This window comes from Morone saxatilis, unplaced genomic scaffold (assembly GCF_004916995.1).
Source record: "Morone saxatilis isolate NCDOM2014 unplaced genomic scaffold, NCSU_SB_2.0 Contig14, whole genome shotgun sequence".
NCBI lineage: Eukaryota > Metazoa > Chordata > Actinopteri > Moronidae > Morone > Morone saxatilis.
Genome location: NW_023339696.1, coordinates 10,512,193 through 10,522,124, shown reverse-complemented (window position 1 = coordinate 10,522,124; position 9,932 = coordinate 10,512,193). Strand labels below are relative to the sequence as shown.

At 44.4% G+C, this 9,932-nt stretch overlaps 1 protein-coding gene across 1 annotated transcript in view; it reads left to right on the top strand.

Annotated features, from left to right (window-relative positions):
- Nucleotides 1–8,493, top strand: part of tecpr1b (tectonin beta-propeller repeat containing 1b) — a 12,468-nt gene extending 3,975 nt beyond the window's left edge. The window contains exons 10-26 of the mRNA XM_035654597.1: nt 1,656–1,783; nt 1,878–2,491; nt 2,719–2,834; nt 2,927–3,082; nt 3,169–3,318; nt 3,500–3,657; nt 3,845–3,986; nt 4,689–4,768; nt 4,880–4,976; nt 5,072–5,151; nt 5,252–5,308; nt 5,406–5,580; nt 5,809–5,944; nt 6,136–6,228; nt 6,324–6,430; nt 6,568–6,687; nt 7,358–8,493. Coding sequence (XP_035510490.1) covers nt 1,656–1,783; nt 1,878–2,491; nt 2,719–2,834; nt 2,927–3,082; nt 3,169–3,318; nt 3,500–3,657; nt 3,845–3,986; nt 4,689–4,768; nt 4,880–4,976; nt 5,072–5,151; nt 5,252–5,308; nt 5,406–5,580; nt 5,809–5,944; nt 6,136–6,228; nt 6,324–6,430; nt 6,568–6,687; nt 7,358–7,501 — 2,553 coding nt within the window. The 3' untranslated portion in view covers nt 7,502–8,493. The remainder of the gene's footprint in view (nt 1–1,655; nt 1,784–1,877; nt 2,492–2,718; nt 2,835–2,926; nt 3,083–3,168; nt 3,319–3,499; nt 3,658–3,844; nt 3,987–4,688; nt 4,769–4,879; nt 4,977–5,071; nt 5,152–5,251; nt 5,309–5,405; nt 5,581–5,808; nt 5,945–6,135; nt 6,229–6,323; nt 6,431–6,567; nt 6,688–7,357) is intronic.
- The last annotated feature ends 1,439 nt before the right edge of the window (nt 8,494–9,932 follow it).

Sequence of the window (9,932 nt, the reverse complement as noted above, 5' to 3'; positions counted from 1 at the left end):
GTCTCTCACATCAAAGCAATAACAGAAGTAAAGTGAAGTAGCGTGGGATCATGGGAGTTGTTGTCTTCACCACCATTGCCGTCACTGCATTCAGCTTCTCCCAGTTAGTATTCCTGAATTATGTACAGAGGTTTCCTCCTCTCCAAAACAAACAGACCTGGTGATTAAAACCAGTGAAAACACTGAATAAAGCAGTTTCACCTTTGCTGCTAACCTTACCTCACTTGTTTCTCTGATAACTTCAGATCCAGACATCCAATGACTAAAATCTTTCATCTAGTTAAACTATATAGTTAAAAACAACCAAGATTTAAAAAGTGTATTGTAAAAATGTGGCCTAAAACTAGATAAAAAGTCAATTTATGACAGCTTCTGTAGACAACCACAACACTGAGGTATGTTCAAAGGGGGATATGATGACATTGACAGGAAACTGGTGAAATGCACCATTGCCTGAATAAACTGAGAGATTTCTCTGGGTTTGAACATTGTTGAAAACATTTGGGATAATGTAAGTACACAACTTAACACATAACATAGCCCTAGTGTTTATAGACATTTTAACGTAGAAATGTATATCTTTAAAGGTATCATTCAAAAGACAATAGCAAAGTTAGCTGCATAATGTCATTGTGTTTATATAACAAATAACATATAGTGTAGGTTCAAAACTGTAGCTGTTACTACTGAAGTATGTTTTTGGAAGAAAAACAACTCCAGTCTTAAGTCCATACTCATTCTTTCCTTTGGGGAAGAGAAAAGAGTAAACCGAAACCTGATTGGATGACATTTCAAAGCATTAGACACAAAAAACAACATGTCAAGATATCTTAGATTTTATTTCCAATTAAATTTGATTAATAACAATATAATCTAACATTTACATTCCAGCCTTTTTTTATTCCTTTAAGCCTTACTGTAGCCTGTTTCCACCCCAGCCAGCCTCTGCTCTCTCGCTGCTTCCCCTCTGACCGATTCACTTTACCCTCAACTTTGGATCTGGTTTCAGGACAAGCCAGATCAGGGCTGGGGTCAGGGGCAGAAAGTCTTCCCTCTGTATCTCACTGCTGAGGACTTTGCTAGCACTGCAAACCCACACCTCACACCTCCTCCCCTTCAGTCTCTCACCCCTGTTCCCCCCCCTCCCCCAGCCCTTCTACCTCTAGCTTGTAGTCGGGCCCCGCTGCTGCCCTGTAACACGAGTACAGCCAGACGTTCCAGCCAATGTCCCAGCAGTAGCACCCCAGGCCCAGCCTTATATATCCCAGGACTATATCCCTACTGGCCTGACATATGGGAGATTCCCTAATTAGAAGCTGGCCAAACCGTCGTCATCATATCCCATATGTCATATTTCAGGGCTGTAATTATGGATAAGGCTTGTGTGAGGTGGCAGGCGCCAGTGTTACAGTATATGGCCTTATAAAGTAACAGTTGGCTGTGTCCTAATTCTACCTCTGACACATCTTTAAAGCAAGAATAAAAGTTTTATTTTATTGTATTCAACATTTTGTATTTGTTTTTTATGTTGTTACTGAGAAAAATTATTTAATGGCTCAATTAATAAATCTGACGTGTTACAGCAGGTGTGTGGGTGTGTGCCGGCGATCATTGTGTTTCACCTTGGTTGTTTTTTTTCTCTCTTTGTCTGTCAGGTGTGGGCCGTAGGGGAGGACCGCGGCCTGTATTTCAGAATGGGTGTGACCCCGTCTGAACCAAGTGGGAGCGGCTGGATCCCTGTTTCTGCCCAATGGGGCAACAGTAAAGAGGTTATTCCACCCAGGTCTGTATGAATAGTCAAAACAAGTTGAATCTTTTCGAAATTTCTTGTATTGAAACAGACTTGTTTATGCCTATATGTGTTTGTTGTTTGATAGGAATGAGTGTGAGTTTAGTGGTCAGCTGACTGAGGCCTCACAAGGCTCAGTTCTGAGCTGCACAGACTCAGACTCAGAGTTAGGTCCTACTGACCCACAAAACAGCACTAATGACACCCCAGTGCTGGAGGCAGCAGCCCCCTCTGTGGTCCCTCTAGGGGGAGCCGACTCACCTACGCCTCCCTTGAAAACAGAGGACACTCCCTCAGCCTCCCAACAAGATGCCCCCAAACCCTTCATCCCCGCCAGCGACAGCTTTATCAACAGCCTGGTCTCAGACCGCGACAAAACCTCCACACCCCAACCGTCCATCACAGAGGTCCCGCAGGAAGAATGCGAGGAGCCGTCCCCGGCCCCGATACTGCCAACCCCCGAGGCTGTAGGACATGACGTCCCCTGGATGAATGTGGATCTGGAGGGGGCAGAAGCAGCTCGAAGTGCCCAGGCGGCGGGGCTGTCGTTGGGTGATGGCAGTGCTGCTGCTACCTATGCCCTGGGCACACTGGAGACCTCTCACGGTGTCGGGGAAGAGGACGGGCCAGTGTGGACCTGGATCTCTGGTGGAGGCTGCGATGTGGACGCGAGTTCACAGATCAGCTGGCTTAGTCCCACAGGTATATGGACAACCAGTATGCAGTAATTTTAAGATTTTTGTTTTTACTCAATGAATTAAATGAACAATGTCATCACATTTTGTTGATTGTCAGTTTACATGTCTATATCTGTGTCTGAATGTTGTACACTGTGTGTCTGTGTGGTGGTTTTTACATGTATAGAACTATACTGTCTGTGTCTCTGTGGTTGTCTGTCAAAACGTCTGACTGGTACGTCTCTCTGCCAGGTCCTCTCACCAGCTCCCTGTCACTGACTCCAGTCCAGTCAGCAGCCTGGAGCGAACAGCAGCAGCAGCAGGAACACAGAGAGGAGATCAGCAAGAAACCGCTGGAGAGAAGCAACGTAAGATTGGTTTCGCTTCACTTACATAATGATTGATTATACCGTGTCTCCTCTCTCGTCACATTTTACAAGTCTCCCGTGTCCCTCGCCAGTCAGTGTGGGTGCGTAAAGGTGCGCTGCGCTGGTGGAGAGACTGGAAGCCTCAGCGCTGGGTGGATGTGGGAGTTGCTCTCGAGCAGTCCACCAAGTCTGATGGAAAGAAGGACAGCATTTTCTTTGTCTACTACACACAATACGATGAGAAGAAGGTTGGTTTCGCTGTAAAGTTATGGGTCAGTTCTCCTAGAAGGTGACAGACACAGTATTTATTCTCATTCTTGTCTCTTTGTCTCAGTACCTTCATGTGTTTATAAATGAAGTGACGGCACTGGTTCCAGTGCTCAGGGACTGCCACTATGCCTTTGCTGTGTACACAGCCCAAAGGACCAAACAGAGGTGGCCTCTGGTACTGGCAGCACAAACTGAAAAGGACATGAACGACTGGGTAACAGAAGCACAGAAAATACATGCATTTTTAAACAGACAGAGCATGCAGCAAACTCATGTAGCGTTAAACATTGCATGTTAGGTTGAATTTGACAGTTTTCATCATTTGTTTTACTATTATTTACATTTACTATCTATGCATTGCTGCTGACATTCCCTGTTGTGCCCTGTGTGTTTAGTTGTGCCTGTTGTCTGACTGTTGCTGTGAGATCCGAGGGATCACAGGCCCCCCGTCCAGACAGGCCCTGTGGTCCACGACCTCAAAGGGGGACATCATGGTCCACGAGCCGTCCTTCTCCCTGGAGGCAACCGCGCACACACTGGCCTGTGACCTCATGTGAGACTGATACCAAATAGTAGACTCTATTTGCTTTATTTGTTTGCATTCTCTCTTTCTTCTCACCTGGTTTCTCGTCAGCTTTTATTATGTTTTTGTTGTCCTAACTCACTGGGTGTTCTTGTCTCTCTGTGCTGAAATGTCTGCTAACAATAACGCTGGGTGCTTCCGCTGTACGGTGCTGCAGGTTCTGGCGGCAGGTCCCGGGTCACCTACGCTGTGTAGAGTCTAACAGTCTGGGGCTGGTGTGGGGCATCGGGTGGGACAGCACCGCCTGGGTCTACAGTGGGCGCTATGAGCAACAGCCCCCCCCGGGTAAACATGCCCCTGTAGATGTCTACCCATATGTTTCCCACATCATCTCCTTGATATCGATATGTTCAAACCATTGATGGGGCCTTTTCAATCACCCTTTTTTTTGTATCAGCAGCCCTCAGTCTTTTTTCTTTATTAATCAATCAATCCACATAAAACGTAGGTGTGACAGTTGTAATAATTGCTTAGTTATTTATCAACTAAACATGAAAAATATTTGTTGGTACAACTTCTCAAGCTCAGATTCTCCTGAAAGACGAGCAATTTTAGCATACTGCTTTAGGCTCTGGTTCTAGGCTCTGGTTCTTGTTTTATATTTATATGCTAAATCCTTATTCAATAACCTGTATATAATCTATAATGAAAAGAATAGCTGCAGAGTTTACTTCAAATGTTAAATTTATGTCAATGTCTATCATTAACTTGCAAATACATGGGCAGCTCACCTGGTAGAGCTGGCGCCCCATGTACCAAGGCTGAGTGTCATCCTCCTTTCTCTATCTCTCCCTTTCCTGTCTATCCAGTGCTGTGCAGTCCAAAAAAGCCCCAAAAAGTAATATCTTCTTGCTAACAGCTTGTAGTTTTGTGTGCAACTGCTTAGCATGGTTCAAGATTCTACCATCTGTTGCAGCCGTAAGAGCATGTGTGCACACAAACTATTCATGTTCTGGCATTACATTTGTGTCCATGCACGGTTGTGTTTAGATGCGGTTCAGATGCTTCAGCAGACTGATATCAGGAGTGTTCATGTGTATGAGAATCAAAGATGGAACCCTATGACAGGATACACAGACAAGTAGGAACATTTCATCTTTTACACTGTTTAATAAAGTATTTTCAGTTTATCTTGATCTTTGAATTTGTCCTTGTTAAAGGGTTGTCTTTTGTTTTTTCTTTCTGGCTCCAGAGGACTTCCTACAGACCGCCCTATGTGGAGTGACGAGAGCGGACTGAAGGAGTGCACCAAAGGCAGCACACACCCGCCCTCCCCTCAGTGGTCCTGGGTAGGTGGGATCGAGTCGCAATTCCTCCTGCGCACACATTTCCTTGCTTGTTTCACCACCAGCTTCAAATTCTCCACCACTGAACTGTGTTTCAGGTGTCAGAGTGGGCTGTGGACTACAATGTCCCTGGAGGGACAGACAAAGAAGGCTGGCAGTATGCTGCAGACTTCCCTGTGTACGTTTCCATTGTTTCTCAGGATGTCGTCTGAACAAAAAAAATCAACATTTTAATAAAGAGAGGCGTGCCATTTGTCTGACTTACTTCTCTCCTGCAGGACATTTCACGGCCACAAAACTATGAAAGACTTCGTCAGGCGCAGAAGATGGGCCAGGTAATCAAACACACTCTCTCACATAATTATTTCTATGGTTTCTCTTAAAAATAAAAATAGTCTGGATCTTAAAATAAATCACATATTCTGCGTACAGGAAATGTAAGCTCACGTTGAGAGGTCCGTGGCAGCAGGTCCCACCCATTCCTCTGAGTGACATCAGTCTGATGCCATGCCTGGCGCAGAGCAGGATGGAGCAGATCCCTGTCTGGGCCCTCAGTGATAAGGGAGATGTCCTGTGTCGTCTGGGAGTCAGCCCCCAAAACCCTGCGGTGAGAAACGTGCTGGAAAACAAATTCTCACAGTAAACAGTTACAGTTACTCTTAACCATTTGAGATTTACAGTGAGTACAGAGGGACAGATTTCAAGATATTCCTAAATCCTTACATCCTAATTACAATAGTTTCACTGCAATTCCTTTAAAGTGTGAGTTTGCATCCACGTCTTCTCTGCAAACATTGTTGAAAACAACCCTTCTCTCTAACTCTTGGTCTCACAGGGCAGCTCCTGGCTACATGTGGGCACAGACCAGCCCTTTAAGTCCATCTCCATCGGCGGAGCCAACCAAGTGTGGGCCATCGCCAAGGATGGAGCGGTGTTCTACCGAGGATCCGTTTCCCCACAAAACCCCGCAGGTCAGCTGAAGATGAATGTTATAATCTTATAATGTATGAATTCTGTAAGACAAGAAAGTAGAAATGTTCAAATATAAATGTGTAATGCATCAACATTAGGTATATATCCTGTATGCGGCTTTAAAAGTCCTTGCACCAGGCAGTAATAGACCAAACAGAACCAGACTTCCTGCACTCTTGTCCCTCCACAGGAGAATGCTGGTACCACATCCCGTCTCCCCCGAGGCAGACTCTCAGACAGCTGTCTGTTGGCCGGACCTCTGTCTTTGCTGTGGATGAAAACAGTGAGTAGCAATAAACACCTTTTTTTGACTTTATTAGTCTTTAAAATTGGAGACCATTAATTAAAATCCAATCAACCCTTTTTGTCTTCATATAGGCAACCTGTGGTACAGGCAGGGCCTCACCCCCAGCTACCCTCAGGGCTCCGCCTGGGAGCTCATCTCTAACAATGTCACCAAAGTTTCTGTGGGACCGCTGGACCAGGTCAGTGTTACTAAAGCCTCCATTCTGCCGAGTAGACAGGAAATCAGGTCGGGAGATCAAGTTGAGCAGATATTATTGTGGGATCCGACTTATCTGACAGTAGACCACGAATGGCTCAGTACTGTTGTTCTCTCCAGGTGTGGATCGTAGCAGATGGAGTTCCAGGTTTCCCTGCTGAGACTCCGGGAGCAGTCTGCCACAGAGTGGGGGTGGGACCCATGCAACCCAAGGGCCAGTCCTGGGACTATGGCATAGGGGTGAGTCTATGATGTATACCCCTTTTAATTCACATTTCAATCAAAAAGTAAACATGCTTTTGTTTACCTTATATTCATATTGTAAATGATCATCATAGGGACACAGCGGCATTGTTTATGTCTGCATTTGGAAATAATATTTGCTTTTAATGTTGGCTTGAAAGATATATTTTTCTTATTGGCAACAAATACCACGATAAGACCAAAACCAACCATGTGTTAGTCTGTCACTGAACACTACCTGCTCTGTCTGTGGTCCCCAAGCCTACTGGCTCCTACTGCAGATGTAAATCTTTATAAATATATATGTTTTTTTTTTTTTAAAAAGCTCAGGAATGTCCTAAAATATCTGGGCACTGTAGTTTTTAGCCATCTAACACGTTTGTTGCTTTACTGAGTGTTTACAGCAGCAGGACCGGGTGTGTGTGGGAGTGGCTCAAAATAAAACAAAAAATGTTCATTATAATGTAGGAGCACGTCACCCAGGGCAACACTGTGGCTCATTTATGTGTTTTTAATAGTTTCTAGGCAACAGTTTATCTAAATTTCCAGTATATTGTGGCCGTGTTATAGTGCCCTCTAGTGCACAAGTTAAGTCACGTGCAGAAAATGTAGAAAACAGTAGAAGTATTTTCAAGGACTGACAGTCGTGTGTGTGTTTGACTTTCAGGGAGGATGGGAGCACATCAGCGTGAGGGGAAACTCCGCAGAGGCTCCTCGCGCCCCCCATCCTCCTCCCGTTGGATCCCCACGCAGCCCACTCCCTCCGCGGCCTCCGAGTGAACAAGTGAACGGGAACGCAGTGGGTGTGTAGCACCCTGCCATCGCCTCCTCCTCCTCCTCCTCCTCCTCCTCTTCCATCCCAGCCCTGTTTGTGCCTGGATCCACATTTGTTCCCTGAGACCGTTCCCACAGGCCCTCATCCCTTCATGTAAAGGGAATGCACAATCATACCACTAAGTTTATACTGTATATTTTGGTTGGATTTGACACCCGATCGATGGATGAATGTTACTCCCCCGGGGGTCTTTTCCCCCTGGGCAGAGATCATGTCAGTATGCAGTGACGACAAAAGAGGAAAAAGGAGCACACGAGCATTTAAGTAGGAAGGATCATGATGTCTTGTGGGATCGAATTTTAAAAAGTGAGTGCATGTGTTTGCTCTTACTCGGCTTTGGCTACTGGGTGTTTTGGGATCTAGCAATAGCTTTTATTCTTCTACACAATATCCTGTGAAAACCTAAGAGGGTGGAACTTTGATAAAGGGCTAAGGCTTGGGTACCAAACTGACTCCCAACTGTAGCCTACATTGTCTTGGTTTCTAGAATCTTGTTTTGTTTGTTTTTGTTTGTTTCTGCTCGTCATACATTTGCATGTGATTTTATTTATTTATTTATTATGCATTTGTTGGATTTGTTGTTCCTCCATATGTTTTGGGCTATTATGTTTGCGATGGAGTGTTTTTCGCCCATATTGCTACAACGAGCCTGCCTAAAATTGGAGGCTTTTTCTAAAGGACTTGCAAAATTTGAGATCTCCAAACTTCAGGAAACTATAATGCTCTTTAAATTACAAGGTGACCGCAGAGCAAAATATGGAAAATCAGATCCACATTACCAGATGATACCTCTCTATCAGCCTGCAATAAGGAAAGTTCTTCCTGTTAGTATTATATCCATCCACATTAACTGCTATGACCGTGATATGACCGTGACTGTTGAAACTGTGCGGCAGGTCTGACTGTCGCCATGACTTGGCATTCATCTTACAAGGGCATTGAAATGTGAAATAAAAGTCTAAAAATAACACTTTATGTACTGACGTCATTTCAGTCCGTCTGGAAAACAAGTTAATTGCCGTTTGTGGGTCGATCACCTGACTAGTTTTTCTTTTAATAACTGCAAGGGTTTCACTGTGAAACAGTATTCACAGTAAGCTTTGATATTCATGGTTACATAGTAGGCGTCTTAACCACTCAACCACAACAAAATGCCTATTCTTGACCTTTGGGACACATCTGTGGTAAATGTTAAACCCGAGGAAGTTCCATTCACTGAGGAAGGCTCTGGGATTCAGTTTAAAGCTCTAAGCCTATTAAACAGCCATGTGCTGCTGTAGGATTTCCATTTGTTTTGGAATTAAAATGCCTGTTTTATTGACACGTGCTACAAGATAAATAAGGTTTGTGCCCGTGCAAATCAAACAGCTCAAATCTGATGACCTCCTGGCACTGCGTACTGGGTGTGTGTGCACGAAACAAGACTTGGCACGCAGTGAGGGGGGGGAACATTGTTGGTCTGTAGGGGCCTGACTGTATTCTGAAGAATTGTTGCTCCTGTGTTATGTTTTTCTATCCATCCTGGAGGGCTGGAGCCTATCCCAGGATGCATTGAGTGAAAGGCAGCAAGGACCCGGGCTGAGTACATGGGGCACGCACTCTACCAGTTGGGCACACTGGCAGTTAGGCGCATAGGCACAAGCTGTCTCTCCAGTTGCACCGATACTCCACCACAGCAGAGCTCGCTCACCTGAAGCCTCACGAGTTACCCCTTCCACCTGCCCAGTGCTCGTCACCCTGGCCCACTCCTACCCAGGGGTTACATTTCAAAACTGTTGTAGAGCCAAACTATATTAAATAGCACCCACATTAGTGCTGGCTCCTTCCCAACACAGCGATTACATTCCACACCCTGAGAGCCAGTTCTTGTAGCCAGGGGTCATTCCTCGCCTGGCGGGACAATTGGCGGGGCACCCAGACTGCGCAGCAATCACACTGAAAATAGAAGTTCATTTGCATTTATTTTCATATTAAACAGTGTAATTATAAACATTTCATTCAATTACACTAAGCATGATAAATATGAAGTAAAAATATTTTTTTAAAATCTACAAGTTTAAAGGACAGAATGATTTCACATCTGCTTTAGTGTCTTAATTTAACTGCTTTTAGTCGACGACTGTGATATGTTCCTCTGATCAACTCAGCTTTAAGTTACAAAATGAAACCTCATACCTATAACTCAGTTACATAATTTCCCATTTACAGACAGAAAAAATTAACATTTACATACATCAGTACAGTTCAACATTAAGTTACATTTCTCAAATGTGCAAGATTAAGCAAATGTATACTGTAGTCAAATAAAACAAGATTTCCTTAAATAAATGTTCAAGTTTAACTGAAGCACAGGATGCTGGTTTTTAAACAGAGGTTAACATTGTCTAAGATACTGTACAGTGCCTTC